This window comes from Vulpes lagopus, chromosome 18 (genome assembly GCF_018345385.1).
Source record: "Vulpes lagopus strain Blue_001 chromosome 18, ASM1834538v1, whole genome shotgun sequence".
NCBI lineage: Eukaryota > Metazoa > Chordata > Mammalia > Carnivora > Canidae > Vulpes > Vulpes lagopus.
Window position 1 is genome coordinate 21373662 of NC_054841.1, and position 17945 is coordinate 21391606.

Genomic DNA, 17945 nt, shown 5'->3' on the forward strand with positions numbered 1-17945 from the left:
GTACAGCAAGGAACACATGGCAGGTGTTCAATACACGGCAGCTATTGTAGTTACAGAAAAATGAACTAAAAAAACTCAAACACCTGAATCCAAAATGAGACTGTAAGGCAATTCTGTAGGTCCCGTTACACCTACCTGCCACCGCTCTGGTGGGACGCCTACCTCACGGGAAGGACGGGCACACTGTCTTTCCACCAGGGTGGACAAGAGCACCAGGCAGGCAGGGATTGTCTTACTCGATGCCCCACCACCTGCCCAACGCTGGGCACGATGCAGGCGCCGTCTTCCTCAGAGTCCTCTCGGGCGGCTGCCCAGAATGGCAACCGGGTCTCCCTTGGCATGCTGACTCGGGCCAGATGGCAGTGGCGGCCTGCAGCCCTGTACCTGGTGTTCAAGGAGAAGCAAGAGCGGGGCTGCCTGGCAATGTTGGCCGTGGGCACGGGCAGGGTGTGCGGCATCCCGCTGTCGCTGCTGTGCTGACCCTGGGCAACACACTTCAGTTTCCTGAAATACTGCCTTTTTGAACTGCCACTCTTCACTTCCTCACTCAGGAGGATGCTATTCTTTGTGACAGACTGGACACATGCTACGGGACCACTAGCTTCTATAAAGGAGGAGAGCAATCTTTTCATGTAAGATGGTTGTGGTTCCCATGCTGAAGCCCCAGCTGTGAGGGAAGGACACAGACAATCCCAATTCCTAATGTGTGCACCACGGGCAGCATGCTTAGGGGACTTAGTTCACCCTCTGAAGTACCAGATGGGTATTACCACCCCTAGTCTGCGGACGAAGGAAGGTAAGATGCTGTAGCCAAACTGCCACAGCTAGTGGGCACAGCTGGAATTTGGACTCAAGGCCTGTTTCCTCCCCAGCAGGGGTGCTCATCCTGATGCCTGGAACTGCCCGGGAGTGAAAACCCATCCCAGCACTCAGGCCACACCCCAGATCCTGATTTCATCATTCTGTGGTGGGGGGCCGACAATGGTATACTTGTTCACACTCCCCTCCTGACCAGGGATTCTGATGTGTGGCCAGGGTTCGAAATGCTGCTCCATGGTCTGTGCTGTGTGTGGCTGGTCTCACCGTGCCATGGAAGCCTCCCCAGGGGTGCTCCTGCCCGAGCCACGTGCCTTGTGTTACCCTTCTGGTCAGGGCTGGAAGCCCCAGAGAGGTCACCAATCCACATGCATGCCCCTTGCCTGCTACAGATGGGCAGCCTCACTGCAGTACCACCAGAGTAGCCCTGTGGTCACTGTAGGCTGCTCTGCTTGATCACTGAGACGCTCTGTGAGCCTCAGGTTCCCTCATGGGCAGAGTGAGGACAACCACTGACCTTCCTCAGATGTGTCCCATGACAGCTGCTGGGATAGTGCCGGGTCAAGAGCACAGGGTACTGCTCTGCTACAAAGAATGCCAGCCAGGAATACCAAAACTAGCTTTAATTTGTCCAAAAGTCACATTGAGCGGTGTAAAAACTTTCTGGGACGGAGGCCCAGAGAGAGTCCATGCTGCCTGGGGCCCTGGGGTTTCTAGAAGTTCTCTAGCAGGCCCAGGATGCGTTTTTGCTCGTTCTCCCGGAACTCCGGGCTCCGGCCGTCCCCGATGTTCTCCGCGTACTCTGGGGAGACAAAGGCAGAGTGAGGCATGGATCTGAGGTGCGCGCTCTGTCGGAGCTGGGTCCCTTTGTGCCTTTCTCTAAATCCCAGCTCCCTCTACGACGCATGCTGTTCTAATACCTCCAATGGCTCCAACAGGGCAGCTGTGGCCAAACTCCTTGGTCTTGTATTTGAGGTGCTCAGTGAACAGGGCCCAGCTCATCTCTCCTCACCCAGAGTCCTCCCCAGCCACACTGCTTGCTTGCTCGCTCGCTCACTCACTCATATAGTCACTCAGCATGCGAGAAGTGGGTACCTGCCCTGGGTACCTTTGTTCCAGCCAGTGTTTGTCAGAGTGTGGGCCCGGAAGAGCAGCAGCAGTAGCAGTAGCGCACAGGGACTTGTTAGAAATGCAGCTGTGGAGGCCCCACTCAGAACTTAGAGGCCCAGTGGTCCGTGTGAACAAGCCCTCCAGGTAACAGTGATGCAGTCTGAGAACCACTATTTGAGGTAATGGGGATAAAGTAATGATACAGATGAAAATCTCTGCTCCTATGAAGCCTACTTTCTAGTAAACAACCAAGTAACTAACACAGATAGAGCGGCTGTTAGAAGGCCTCACAGAGATTGGATGGATGACCTGAAGCAAATTCCCATGGGCAGGTCTGGGAGTGACTGGCAGACAGCCGACCAGTGAAGAGGCTCGCCTGGCCTGGGGGAGGGTGAGTGTGGGGACATCCGTGTGGCCGGAGCTCAGCACCAGCGACAGAAGGGGCAGGCGCAGACCACAGGGCCAGTGGGCTGCTGCAAGGACTCTAGCCTTTCCCCTGTGACCAGAGCTGTGGGAAGGCTCTACGCAAAGGAGTGACAGCTCACTCCAGTGGAGGTGTGGGAGATGCCCTGAAGGGGACAAGGGCAGAAGGTGGGAGATGTGATTTGATTGCGGCTGGGACCAAGGTCATTGTGGGGGGTGAGAAGTCTTCAGATTTTACATGCGTTCTGAAGATAGGCTGGAAGTGGGGTGCCAAAGAGACACATGGATACTGACATCACCAAGAAGTATGACAGAGTAGTGGAGATGGTGATAGTAAGCCTCAAATTCCCCCCATAAGGGGAACAGGGTTAGGGTATAGTCCCCTGGTGTGAGATTCAAATAGCTGTGAGTTTTTAGGTAAATGGGGAGTTGGGAGAAACAATGGTCTTGAGATGCTCCCCACTGTGTTAGTGGCAGGGGAATGTGGGAGAAATGAGCCACCACTGGGGAAGGCCCACCCCCAGGAGAGGTGGGTTTCCGTTAGAGCAGGAAGGCAAGGAGAATGCTCCATGAAGGTGGAGGATACAGAGCATGACGGTGAGGACAGATCTCCAGAGAACACATCAGAGTGTCAAGGTAGGTCACCACGTGATCCATTTTACCTAGTTACCCCAGCACAATACTTACAGCTTTCCATTTCATTTTCAAAAGTATCCTCTCAAATTACATAGTCACCCTGGTTTTAGGAGGCAGGGGGGCAATGGTACAGAAACACCATGGAACTTAGGGATTGGAGTGCAGGGTGTGAGGGTGGGGGTGGGGTTCCTGTAGTGACTCCCAGGAGGAGGGACAAAGGACATGTGTGAAGGGGAAGGGAGGGACAGAGTGCTTACTGCCCTCAGACCCACAGATGGGAGACGGTGTGACATCATGGGCTGGGTGTGAACTCTGTCTCTGACTCACAATCTTAAGTGACCTTGGGAAGGGCCTCCTCTGGAAATAACAGATATTCAAGACAAACTGGTTCCCTCCCTGAGCTTCCTTTGCTCAGGCCAGCAGTGTCACGTGCAGAGAGCCCACATATTCCTGCAGGCCCCTCTTAAGGGCCGTCTTCTCGGTGAAGCCTACCTGGTCATCTCTTCCTCTGGCTCCTGTCCTCAGGCCAGGGTCCCCATCATAAGTCTGACTCTTAGACTCCCCCTAACTTGTTCTCCTTTTCCTCCAGATGGGTAGTTTCGGGAAGGCAGAGGCATGTGCCTTACTTTTAGCTGAATACCCAGCAGAATCTGGCCAAAAGTCAGCAGGCAGCATGGCATGGTGAACAAGCCCTCAGAGTAGTGGATGAGGGTGACTGTTTGCATCCCTGCCCTACCCCCCGCTCCCCAGACTGGACAGCTTCAGGTAGAATAGACAACTCTGGGCAAGAGGCTTTCACATAATAAAACATCTGCTGATCTGAATCTGACAAAGACTGGGGAGAGAGAAGAAAGTGTGCAACCCCTCCCCTGCTCCCTCCCACCCCCACTATGCTGGGGAATAACTCTGCTCTTGCCACTTCTTCATTTTCCCTCCTTCCTCTTTATTACTTTGGACATGTGCCGGAAAACGGGACTTGGGATTCAGACATGTGCCAGCTGTGTGTCTCCCCCTGGAAATCATCCTCTTCTGTTAGATGCATCCATCACCTCTACCAGCAAATGGTTGTGATGCCTTCTATTAAGGCCCCTTAAAGAGAGGGCTGGGGTGATGAGAGAGCAGGATCTGGGCTGCGGAGACAGCTATGAGGCTGTATGTAAGTGCTATCTCTTACTCACATGTGAATGATCTAGTAGTTGCTGCCCCGGGAGACAGAGAAATGACCATTACAGCATTTAATACCCCCAGAGGCATGGTCTAGAAGCAAGAGTCTTAATGGATTGAACTAACACTTTGCTCTTCTAATGTATTCTCAGACCCAGGAGGGAGGAAAGTGGAGAAACAGTCTGATCCTTTGGGGCAGTGATTTTCCAAGTCAAGCCAGCTAGCTTCCCTGTAGGAACTAATCTCCTTTTAGAGACCCACAAGGTAGAGGAAACCAAAGTCTGTATCGATTCCCTTGCTGAATCACCTCTGCCAAGGCCTTAGAAAAAGTACATGCCACCACAACACAGAGAGCACCCGTCCCACGGTGTGTCTCCCATCACTCTCTGGGGGGAGGGAGAAATCATCACATGAGCTGTTCTCTGGATATGGGTGGTGTGTGGGAGAAGAGCTGTCTCCTCCACAGTGTGTGCTGGGCATGTATGTATGGTGGCTCATCTGATGTTTGCAGCAATCCCACAAGGGAGAGAATGCCATCCCTGTTTGCACATGAGGAAACTGAGGCTTATTAGAGGACTGGAGCAACGTGCCCAAATCTGGGATGGCAGAGAGGCTGAAATTCAACCTGAAATGTGTGAGTCGGGAAAAAGGCACTTAAAGAACCAATAAGTGGGGAAAGGGGGGGAATGCCAGTCCCCAAAGTGGCATCCACTTACCTAAGCAATATCCCCCCCTGCCAGTTCCCCATCCTCTAGGGAGAAACTGCTCTGTGAGCACTCCGGAGCAGCCCAGCCCCACAAGGTCTCTGGGTAAAAAGTCCTCCAAAAGGGTAAGACTCCAGATGCAATGTCCTGTGGTAAAGGACCTCAGTGGCCACACACGTGGAGTGGGTCAGAATGTCAGAACTGGCAGGGCTCTCAGAAATGTAATTTCTGAGAAACTCTGATGGGCAGGTGACCAGCCTGGGTCCCACAGCACGCCAGACTCGGAGCCAGGTCTGATGAGGCCCTAGTACTTTTCCACTGCCACTGGCAGCTGGCACCACGCTATGCCCCGTGCCCTCACCCTCTGCCCCATACCCCTACTCATTCTTTGTTTCCAGAGCAGAATCCTATTTGGAGCAAATCTTGGTGGTGCCAGCTACCTCTGGTTATTATAGCTGCTGCAGCAGTTTATAAATATTGAACAGATTCCTCCCAGAGGTCTCGGGGAGGAGTTCTCTTTGCTGTGTGTGTGTGTGTGTGCGCGTGCCTGCGCACATGTGTGCAAACACGTTTGTGTCTGTGTGTATAAGAAAGGAAGAGAGAACGCCAGAAAAAGAGATGCTAGATGAAGGGGGATCTAGGAGTTGGGGAAAGGGAGACTGGGCTGGGGAGAGCGGGAGAGAAGAGGGTGAGTTGGGCTGGAGAGAGTGAGAAAGATGGTACGCACATCAACTCCCTTCTCTACTGTCCCAGCATTTTCAAATGCTCTTATAATAAAGGCTTTGATGGAGCTCAAAAACAGGCAGCAGTGCTGAACGCATAAATATTAAAGCAAACTTTAGACAGCAGGTTTACTATTCAGACATGGAATACAAGCTGTTCTGTTTATGTTAAGAGGGAGAGGGAGGGGCCCTGGGGCTGGTGGATGGGGAGAACTATCTTCAGGGCATAGACTTGGGCCGTGCTCACAAGCCTGGTTCAGATCCTTGAGCCTGAAGCCCTAAATGCTCACCCTTTAAAAAATGTAGGAGGAAGGGGCTGGGGGGAGGAGAAGAATGCTCACATTTTCACACTGGAAAGTCTGGAAAATACAGACATAACCACAGATGAGAAACTGGGAAAGGAAATCCATGTTTAACAGATTCCTTTATGACCGTGATGAACCTGGAAGGTCTAATGTCATACTTCCCCTGGAGAGGAACACTCATTTGTAGCTACAGTACCTAAATGCATCAGGGATTCCATGAAAATGGCACTCAGTTAAAAGACAGGCATATGTATCCTTTGCTTATCCTGCTAACAGAGGTCACGTTCCCACAGGACCGAGGACACTTTAGCTGGTGGGAAAGCACCCTCCCCACCCCCACACCAGGCCCTGAGGAGTCTGGTCTGGGTGCTGGCTTTCCTGATCTCAAAGGATTAGGTTAAGGGAGCAAGGCAAGGTGTCTCCATTTGCTGAGCATGTACTCTGTCCCAGGGACCCAACTGCAGGTCAACGTGAGCCTTCCTGAGGCTCAAGTGCATATTCACTCCAGATCTGTGTTTTACCGAGAGGAAATCAGGGCTCAAACGTAATATCTACTAATGGACCCAAAGTTCGACAGAGAGCCAGAATTGTGGGGGTGTGTGTAGGTCCCATCTGTTTCTTACTGGATGAGCTCACACACGGATCACAACGGTAGAGCCGCTGACAGGTAGCAAGCACGAGCTATGCACCGGCCGCATATCAGGGCTGTGTGGGCATACGCTGCCTCAGCGGATACCCACAGGACCCCGGTGAGGCTGGTTATCTCCACCTCACAGATGAAGGGCTATGGCTTAGAGAGGGTAAGGAGCTGCCTGAGGTTAAATGCATGCCTCTCTCCAGGATTCTCTCCTGCCTTCGAACACCCTAGTGGTCACAGTAGCTGTGACCTGGGGCAAGTCACATGCACGTCAACATGTTATCAAAAGAGAAATCCTGTCAGCTTCTGCAGCTTCAAAATCACAGAGGCAATGCTCAGGTTACCAAGAGCCCCAAATCAATATGGAAATACATGTTTATGAGCTTCTGGAGGAGATTTTAAGCCATAAAGAACAAAAGCAAATCAAAGGGCCAGGAGCCAATTTCTGAAAGCACTTTGAAGCCTTTGGCTCAGTCTTTTTGCCATCAGTGAAAGAGTTTTGAGTCAGTAATCTGAGCTTTCCCCTGCACCACAGCCCAGCAGCCACGCAGTTTTCTGGACAACTTTTGCCACTGACTAAGACATTGAAGAGACTTGCCAGCAACTTCCACAGTAACCCTTGGCACAAGTATTTATATTAAGTAGTATTTACAGGTCACAGCTCCTATGCCACATCCAAGAAGGTGGCACCTTGATGATGGACACCTGTATCTGTCCTTAGAGGTCTGTCATGTGCTTCTAGAAGCCACCTCCTTAATCAGTCATTAGCTTCACAGAGATAGGAAGGACAACGGTGGCTGCCAGGGACTTGAGGAAGAGGGGGAGGAGGGATTGGGAGGTGAGTGTTTAATGGGAACAGAGTTTCGGTTTTGCAAGATGAAAATTAAATGTGTGGATAAGTGGTGGTGGTGGTCCTAATGGTTAAAATGGTAAATTGGACATATATTTTACCAGCAAAAAAAAAAAAAAAAAAAAAAAAAGGCACTTCCTCTGTGCAGCCTCCCTGGATCTTCAAGTTCCTTTTAATCTGCAGCAGAATGAACCGTGTCTTTGTGATTCCCGCTCTGTGTCTTAGCACTGACTTCATACTGCTTCGCGTAGTGATTAGTCATTTCATCTGTGATGGGCTGTATGCCCCCTGGGAACAGGGCCTCCTAAGCATCTCATTTATCTTAGGAGCCCACCTAGTGCTCTGTCATGCCAAGTGGGTGCTCTATAAAGTTGGATGCCCTAAATTTTCTTTCTTAAAAGATGGGAGGACTGTATGAGCCAATCAGCAAAGTTAGAGGTTTCCTTTCTGCCAGATGAAAGACTGAATGTGTACAGTTCTGAGTTTTGATCCAGTTTCCAATATTATTATTGACTCAACTAATGACCCTCAACCTCTGCAAGTCTTGGTTTCCTTTTTTACAAAATGGAGATTGTAATCCTGCTTTCTAGGGCTGTTGTGAGAACCAGAGAATACACATTAGAAGTCTGGCCCAGAGGATGTGCTTGGGAGTGACCACTCTACCTACTGTGGTCCTAGATTTCTGGAATAGCACAGAGAAGCCTGAAGCACTACCTCAGCACATAACCCTGGGAAGCATTCACTGAGCCCCTTCTCTGTACCAGTCATAGGCCAGGCACAAGATGACCGGCAGGAAGACTGTCGCTGCCCTCATGGAGCACATGGTGTGCCACAGGCTCAGACCTGGAGCAGCTGCCAGTTCCAGGGAAGGCTGGACTTTGGGAGCGCCGAGTAAGCAGTCTGCAGAAAGAGGGACTTTAATGAGCCATCAATTATTCCCAGCTCTCTTGGCACCCCCAGTAGAAGAGGAGGGAGGAAAATGGTGAGAAAGGGGACTGAGATACAACGGGAAAAGTCCCCTGCTGGGCTTGCCTCATCAGCGTTTTCCTGGGACCTCAAGGGATACATCAGCTGTCATCCTGCCAGCAAAACTTAGGAAATATGTAGGCCATAAAATCAAAGAAAAAGCTTGCATCTAATTAGTATGTTAAAAAAAAGGAAGCAACCCAAACTGAAAAAACAAAATTAAAATCAAAGAGGACAGACTGATGAGCTGGTTTTCTTTATGAGGCTTTGTTTTCCCATGCTTTTTGATGGAAGGAAGGGTGGAGAAAGAAGGGGGAGGGAGCGAAGGCTTTTGATGGGGAAGGCCTGAGCAGAGCCTAGCCATCCACCCTCGTTTTCTAACACCAACACTGCCCTGAGGGGCTGGCTGGCTGCAGACAACACCACAGGCAGAAGAGCTTCCCTGAGGTGGGAGTGAGCCAGGGCAGGTGCCTGCCGGTGGAAATCAGGCTGAGAACCCTTTACTGTAACCTTAACCCTCCATCTGCAGAGAAGAGGTTTTTGGTTTTAAGTGGTCAGCATTCTTGAGAGCCTCTTTGACCTGGGCAGTGGCACCATAGTATCCCCTCTACACTCCTTACAAAGGCCACTGATGTCCTGTCCTACTCCTGGGCCTCTACTCCCTCTGCCTGGGATGGGCCTTTCCCTCTCTTGGGAGTCCATGGAATGGCCGGTGCCTCCAGTACTGCTCTTACCACTCCGTTAGCACACCGTTCACAACTTCAACTAGCACTTATCACATTGTAATTAGTTTCGAGTATCCCTCCTCACAAGACTGTGAACATTTCAAAGACATGGCTCTTGGTTATTCTTTGCATCTCTAGTCCTCAACACAGAGCCTGGCACCCAGCAAATGCTAGCTGAGTAGCTGCTGGAGCGTGTCTTTCATTTAGCTTGAATTATGGCTGGTCACTTACACATCTGTGTCATGTGGCACCTAAGCACAGTATCTAGCCCTGTGCTTAGCCCTGAGGAAAGTCTCAGCAAACATCTGCCAAATTAAATTTGCATGAGGGTGGGGCTGAATTCAACAATACGTAAAATATTCACTGGGTTCCCATTACGTGCCCAGCATTGCTGTGGGTGCTGATGAGGTGACACTGAACAAGCTAGACAACGTCCCTACGTCAGAGCTTATATTTTAAGGTATGAGACCCACAAAACGAGTAAACAAAGACATAAATAAAAACAATTACAGATTGTGATAAGGGCTACGAAGGAAATAAACTGGGTGGTATGATGGGAAGTAACAGATGGAAAGAACGATTCAAGATGGAGTCTAGAGGCGGAACTGGTGGATTTACTACTCCACTGGCTGTGCAGGGTGATGGAGGGAGAACCAAAGTGCTGGCTCGAGGCTCCGGCAGGGCTAGGGGAAAAGGAAAACAACAGAGGAGAGGACCAAGAGTGGTGGGAATGAATATGGCATCTGTGTAGGCCGCTCCACCGACGGAACTCCACTCAGCACCTGGTCTGAGGGTGGGGCCTGACGCCCCATGAGGCACTGGGGGGCTAGACAGGGATCTGAGGGACATAGAGGCCGGGTCACGACAACTGAAAATACCGAATAACTGAAGGTTTATGTGTTAGGATTTCACAAAGGAAAACATCCACCTACTACGTGTCAGTACCCGTGAAAAACACCTTTTCTTTCTCAATTCACTGTTTTGATTGCAGGGATGGAGATGCAGGAAGAAGCCTATATGCCAGAGAGAGCTGAGAGTGATAAAAAGTCCTAATTGAACAAGTGGGCGTTAGAAGTAAATGCCATTTAAGAACTGGAGTTGCAAATCACCATAGTTACACCTGAGGGAGGCGGTAGGCCATGCTAAGCAGTAATTCATGCAAACGGAGGGGAAGGAGCACCCAGGATGCCACCGTGGAAGGCAAGGTGCTGGGCTTGCTTCATGAATTGTTTCCCATTCCTCTTTCTCTGAGGGAAAAGATAAGATTCCAATATCTCAAATTCTCCATCTACAAAATGGACATGGAGGTACCACTGCCACCTGCCCAGGGCGGCTGTGCTAAACACAGGGTTTCCTGCTCCCATGCCTTCATGCACACTGTTTCTTTATTCTGGGATGTCCTGCTCCCAGCCTCTAAGACCCAGTTTGATGCCACTCACAAGACTTCCCACAAGATTGTAGCCATGCCTCACTTATAATAATGATGATGACAATTATCATCATCATATTTCATAATACTCGTAATAGCTAACATTTACAGAGAACTTATTAAGGGTCAGACATTTCAATCTATCATCTTATTTAATCTTCTCATGCATCCTATGAGGTCACAGAGCAATTGGGTATCTCGCCCCAGGTAACACAGTAAGTAACAGAGCCAGGATTCAGTTCCAGGTGTCGGATCCAGGGACCATGGCTCTTAACTTCTCTTCACTTTATTATATGTACCATTTATCTTCACATTTCATCTCCTACCCATAATGGGAGTTATAAGCCACTTACGGGCAAACCCAGTGAGGACATCTAGCCTATTCCTTCACCTTAAAAATGGGAAAAACATGGGCCAGAGAGGGAAAATGAATATCTGCTCAGAGTCACCAGTCTATCCTGGCTTTCTCTGAAACCTGGCATTATCACTACTGCAATATAGGCCAATACAGGCCTCAACTGCTGTTGTGTGTGAATCTGTGCTAAGTGGCCCACGGGCACAGACGCATCAGAGTCCAGGTCAGGTACACTTGTGATTGAGAGCCTGGTTCACTAATGGAGGCCTCGGGAGCCACTCCAGCTGAATAAGGTCCCAAAGATGTGATGCTATCTTGAGGGACTCCCTGCAGTAGCTGAGGGAAGGAGGGATGCTCATCTGGCTGAGCACTGGCTGTGTGCCGAGCACTATCCACCACTGGGCACTAGACTGAACGTGGTCATGTAGTATCTCCTGAACCTTTGCATACTTTCTTCTAGATCACACTTGCACAGCTGGGGGAAGGCAGAGTCGAGGCTGAAAGGCAGGTATGCCCTTTCTGTTACACTATAGTGGTACAGATTGACTTTCTGCTGTCTGGAATAATTCCAGGTATTTCCTGTTATTTCCTTGTTTTTTTCCCCCCTTAGAAAGCAATTTCATTCCACTGCATGTAGTTTGGAACTGGATTTTTTGTTTCGTCTTCTTCTTTTTAATTTTTAACGAAGATTTCTAAGCCCCACTGCCTCTTGTTTGTTATGTGTTTTTTAAATGCTGGAACTGAAGTGTCAGAGGCATAGAATACCTAGGTTAGTCTTTGGTATCCTCACAAAGATGATTGGGACACACAGTGCATGTGACAATACACTTAAGCCTGCAGTCACAGAATGCTGTGCACCAAATGCCGGGGATACTGATTCAGACTCAAAAAGTTAGCATCACCTAGCAATCCCGGAGTGCCAGACACAAACAGTGCCCAACTCACCCTTTTTTTTTTTTTTTTCCAACTCACCCTTGATGATGTGCCTGACGATTTTGATGGAGCTCCCTCGCATGTTGAGGATCTGGTGAACCCTCTGGCGAATCTAAGAGGAAGGTGAATGGAGGGGAGAGAAAGGAAAATCACTGTTTGTCCTGGCAAGCACCAGCATATACATCATCTAGAAAGTATGAACCTCGTGCTGGTCCCTGAAGGAGAGGGCCCACATGGAGTACAGGGAGTCAAGCAGAGTGGATCTGCCTCCTTCTCAGAGTCTCTACCCAGGCAGGCATGGACAGAAATGTCCAGGGTGGCCCCTCTTACCTGGGGCACATTGGCATTGCAGATCTCCGCCATGATGTAGCAGATGTGCTGAAGGACAAAGAGACCTGCGTCCAAGCGCCGGAGATAGAACTCGTCCTCCGTGTCATTGTCTATGATCTCCCCACGCCGGACCATGTCCTAGAAGCAAATGAGCAAGTAGGACAAGTGAGCTGGCCAGTGAGCCCACAATACACAAAAGAACAGCAACTACAACACCACCACCAGACTATTCCACACTGATGTATCTCCTGCTTCTCCCATATCTTCTAAAGTATCTTTCTTATGTTTTCATTTTTAAAGATTTTTAAAAAGATATTATTTATTTATGAGAGAGAGAGAGAGAGAGAGAGAGAGAGAGAGGCAGAGACACAGGCAGAGGGAGAAGCAGGCTCCATGCAGGGAGCCCGACGTGGGATTCGATCCCGGGTCTCCAGGATCAGCCCCTGGACTGAAGGCGGCGCTAAACCGCTGAGCCACCCGGGCTGCCCATTATGTTTTCATTTTTAAAGGACTAGAGGCCCAGGGAGTCAGATTAAAGCCCCCCTTTTTTTCTCTTTGCAACGAGTCAAGGCCAAAATGATCTCATCCAGATATTCAATCTAAAAAAAGTAAGCTGACAGTGACACAAATCTCAGCTATTTATCTGCTTCCTCTCATTCTCTACTCTTTGCTTCTGGACCCCATAAATCACCTCTCAACAGGACCTCTGGAGGTCTCTTTCCCTTCCAAGTCAGGTCAAACTCGGGAAGAGTGGTCCTATCCCCATGACTGTCTTGCTGATGGCACGGGCATTCCCCATACATACATGTGTTCCTTTGGGCTCACGTTGCATCAGTAGCAAAATGCTACCACCCTGTCCACTTGGCTTCACCAGCAGGCACTCCCTAGGCTAACGTCCCAACAAGTAACAGGAGTCTCTCCTCAACCGTTACAACCCCAGACCTATCAGACTTGCTGTCCCCAAATCTATTCCTCTCTGGCAGATACTTCTACGAAAATAGCTTTATTGATATACAATTCACATATCATACAATATGCCCATTTAAAGTGCACAATGTAATGGCTTTTAGTATATTCAGAACTGTGCAACCATCGCAACTGCTGTAGGCCATTTTCACCACAACCTCCGAGCTCCCCAACTGCAGATTATTACTGCCTCTGTCAACAGAGCTCCTCTCTCTATCTCTGGGCCTTAGCTGCCTTCCTTCCTTGGGGTTCTAGGGTATCTCTGAAGCCAGCACTGCTTTTAAGCTACCTATACCACAACGCCTTTCCTGATTATATAAGACTAACAACTGCTCCTTTCTGAACTTTCTGAGAGCACCTCAACACACTTGCCCCCCACGCAACCTCTTCTCACACACAATGCTCACACTGATTTCCATCATCATCCCCCTTTGTTGACAACTCCCATCTACAACTCCCTTTATTTCATAAGGGTAGACTATGAACTCTAGTAGGGCAGGGACTGAATTTTGTCTTCGTGTTCCCATTCAGTAAATATCCAAGCACTGAACGAAAGGGAAAAGACATCTGTTTTGGGCTGTTGGCTCTCAGGAGTAGAACTGGGTGAGGGACTCGTTCTGCATGATTGGCAGGCTGGCTTGAGAAGACAGGTGCCTGATACATGCTTTTGATGACAACAATCCATTTCTTTATTCCATCAGTAGTTTTATGGCCACAGTTCCCTCTGACAGCTCAGGCTCCTGTCACTGGTAGAAATCCTTGGGGACCTTGCTTTCTACTCTCCCAAACTTGAAGGACTTACCACTTGGTCATCAATCTCCAACAAGAATCCTTCAGAGACTATTTAGACGCAGATAATGCACTTCTTTATTTGCCCAAGGGGCCGGCCTATAGCAACAGAAGGCTACTTTTCATCTCACTCCTAAAGGCTTCTGTCTGAGGCAAAGGAGGGCTGCTCTGTCTGGCAAATCACCATTGCTAATTCCCAGTTTCATTTAGTAGCAAATTCCTTGGTAATCTGGTAATAGTGTTAATGTTCACAAGGCAGTCACGGAGCACTGGACTGATGTCTGAGGAGTTTAAAACTAGAAGGGTTGCTTTAGTTTCTCATTTACTCATAATTGTAACTTCCTGTTCCAGAACTCCTCAGTGTTCAGCAGCTGGGGGCACTGGCACTCGTGCAGAAAGCACTTGCTGCTAATATTTTACATTTCTATAACGCTGCAGAGTTTAAAGTGTTACCATATCATATATATGGTCCTTACTACCAAATATAGAGACAGCAGGGAGGGGATTATTAATCCTATTGTACAAATCAGAATCCAAGGCACACAGAGGTTAAGTAAGTTGCTCGTAATTACATGATTACCAGTTATGAGAATATACAGACTCCCTGGGGACAGGAATCCTGTCTGATTCACCTTAGGTGAAAATGATTAACATTATGCTCGAATCCCAGCCCAGGTAAGCGCCCAGTGGCAAGGCCACCATTCTAAGCAATGACTTAAGGCTGATAAAGAATGAAAATGAAGGTAAGGGGATGTCTTGGTCTTAGTCACAGAGGGACCAAATGTCTGGGGAGGCCACAGTGACATAGGAAGTGACCAGAGAGTAAGGGGATACAGTGTACACCCAAGTTTAAGATGACAGGTGGTGGGTGCTAATCAGGGTTGGCTAAGATGGGAAGGCATTTGGGAAGAAGGGACTCTCAGGTAAGGTTTCCAGGCTCCTGAGAGAAACAGAATGAAGGTCTTAAGGATGAGGGGTCTGAGGCCTTGTGCTGCTCATGCTCTCTGCTTACCAGCCACCCATCCCCAACCATGCACACAGCACAGACAGGCCTGCTCTCCGCTCTCTAGTCTCTTCACTTTTGCCTGTGATGTTGGGACTCTCCCTACCCCTCAATCTCTATCACAACATAGTTAAAGTCTAAAATGTGACGTTCCTTTCAGAACTTTTCCTGAGATCTTTGAAAACTTCTCAAAGCCTTCCAACTTGAAAACTTTTCCAATCAGATACAAGGATTTTTCAGTCCTGAAAACTCCCCAAAATTGGATTTATACTTCTTTAAGGCATTTCCCATGACCTGCCTTATAGCAGGTATTCAGATGTGTGCCTCTTCCCTGTCAAGGTTCCTTGAAAGCAAGAGTGTGTGTTTCAGTTTTCTTTGTACCTTAGAAAGCATCCTGGATAGTACTTTGAGCACAGTAGGCTCCTGGAAAGCATGTGTCAGGACTGAACAAATGCAGGTAGAAGTTCAGTGCTGTTTAATGAGCTGTGTGTGCTAAGACTCTTGTGGATGGGGAGAAGGGGAAGCATCAGGAAATGGTGAGGGACAGGACCCTGGAGGGCCAGCTGGTGGGAGGCCTAAATGCTGCTCAGAGATGTGAGACACGATGGGCAGGCTACATGTGCAGGACAATGTCATGAACAAGAATATGCAACATGTATGAGATGGACAGCAATGAGCGGCAAGCAGAGCACATGGCTGGGAGGCCACAGTATCAGCAAACGAAGAAGAGAAGAGGTGATGAAACCTTTAGAGGTTTGCAAACATGGATACTGGGAGTAGAACACATTTCATTTATCCACCTGATAAAGATTTCCTAAACACCAAACTGTGGGCCAGGTATTACATGATGTGTTGGGGGCAGAAAAGATTAATTAAAAAGTCCACATAATCAAGGAGATTATCGCCTAATAATGTTGCCAAATATGAACAAATCATTAATTTTTTAAAATATGGGAACACCTACTATCAAGGACTTCTCAAATTGTACCGCATGCTGTGGGCACCCAGAAGGACACATACATTTATCTGGGGGTAGTCAAAAGACATCAAAGGAAATGTACATTTGAGGAGGACTCTGAAGGAGTCTGAAAGACTGGAAAGGACATTTCGGAGCAGAGGAATAGCATGGATCAAGGCACAGGAAAGTCAACTTGGCTAGGGTGAGAGAGATCAACAGTGCAGCATCAGTGTCACCAGAAGAAAGGTCAGAAAGGAGGAAGGCAGTGTGTTTTTTTGCTTATAAAGATCCTGGCTATCGGCAGATCGTAGTATTTTTGATTGATTGCTATATACGAGGCATTGTGTGAAGCAGTCTGAATAAAGAACACTGCCATCTAACCACTTAGGAGGAGCAGCCAGTGTTTACTGAGCGCTTGTCACGTGTCAGACTGAGTCTAAGTGCTTTTAAATTCCTTTGCTTCTCACAAATAACGGAAGGCAGGGATTACCACCCCTATTTTATTTTATTTTATTTTTTAAAATATTTATTTATTATTCATGAGAGACACAGAGAGAGAGAGAGAGGCAGAGACACAGGCAGAGGGAGAAGCAGGCTGCATGCAGGAAGCCTGACATGGGACTCGATCCCGGAACTCCAGGATCACGCCCTGGGCCAAAGGCAGATGCTCAACCACTGAGCCACCCAGGCGCCCCACCACTCCTATTTTAAATGAGGAAAAGGACTCAGCAGAGCAGCCTCCCCAAGGCTAGTGGGTGGCAGAACTGGGATTCCAACCCAAGTATGTGTTCTTTTCATACCTCCATGTTTGTGTGGGTGCAGATTTCGGAGCTATCTGTGAGAACAAAGTAAGAGTGGCAGAGGCTCAAGAATGGAGCACAGCAAAATTAAGTTTCTTCAAAGAGGTCAGAAGAGCCCTGGTGAGTTATCCTTTTTCATAGTGCCCCCCCACAATCTGACCTTCTTTTAACCAAGCGGGAATATACTGTATCTTCCCATTTCTCTAAATATTGTCATCCAGAAAGGATGGACCCAAGAGAGCAATGCCAAACTCCATTTTTTCCTCTTTCCTTAGAACTTCAAGACTCTGACAACGTTCATTTCAACATTCTACTTTTAGATATACGGCCAGATGATTTGAAAGTGAAAATTTCAAGTGTAGATCTGAGATATGACTTTAGCTCATCTCCAAGAAAGGCATCACCATTGCTGCGTTGAACATGCACAAAGATGAAACAGAGATTGGCTTCTAAGACGAAGTCTCTGCCCTGACAGTTATAGAAGCATCATAGAAACCAGCAAGCAGAGAAGGTGACTGCTGTCAGGATAGCACCTTATCTAGACTGTTACAACTCTGTGGCAGGGAATATTTACTGCTGAAAGGATTCAGAAAAGTTGAGCACAAACGTGCATTCTGTATTTAAAGGGAAATAAAAGAAGCAAGGTGGTTATGTATCGTTCTGAAGGAAAATAAGAAAGTTTGGGTACAGTTCTTGTAAGAACATCTTCTCAAGTTTTGGTCTGTCTTAAGAAGAAGTAGGACCATATATCACCTTTATTATATATGGATTAATGAGTTTCTAGCTCCTTTTCTGGGATTCTAAGACACCAGATTAAAAAAAAAAAACTGATCTGGAGGTAAGGAAATAGAACTACCGCTGAAAGACTTCTCAGGGTATCTGAGACGTGAAGAATAGCTGCCGGTACCACCCAACCCATGATCATCTGGCTAGGATTCAGCCTTTGAAGTAATATAAAAGTAACATAAACATCCTAGGATTATCACAAGTTTCTCCCAGCCCTATTATTTCCCTCATAACAGAACCTCTGGAAGAACCAAAGGAGTCTGATTAGGAACATGTGGATGGTTACATACTAGTAACACAGAAGTGGATTTGCTTCACTAGCAGTAGGGAGGAAATTGACTTATGCCCAACTGACCAATAAGACATGCTTCAAAGTGACCTGACAAAGAAAAGAACGAAGCTGGCTGGCCCACGTGCAGAAATTAAACCTGCAGCTCCATGTTCTTAGCACATGGGTACTGAACTTAGTACTTGGGTACAGCAGGCCACAGATACCTCATTCTAAAAAGATACCCAACCTCCTTGCTTTCTTTCCCTC

At 48.2% G+C, this 17945-nt stretch overlaps 1 protein-coding gene across 1 annotated transcript in view; it reads right to left on the reverse strand.

Moving 5' to 3' along the window:
• Window positions 1–1424: 1424 nt before the first annotated feature.
• CTNNBL1 (catenin beta like 1) overlaps window positions 1425–17945 on the reverse strand; it is a 160877-nt gene continuing 144356 nt past the window's right edge. The window contains exons 14-16 of the mRNA XM_041732797.1: window positions 12106–12243; window positions 11815–11887; window positions 1425–1618 (exon numbers count right to left, since the gene is read on the reverse strand). Of these exons, the coding sequence (XP_041588731.1) occupies window positions 1530–1618; window positions 11815–11887; window positions 12106–12243 (300 nt within the window). The 3' untranslated portion in view covers window positions 1425–1529. The remainder of the gene's footprint in view (window positions 1619–11814; window positions 11888–12105; window positions 12244–17945) is intronic.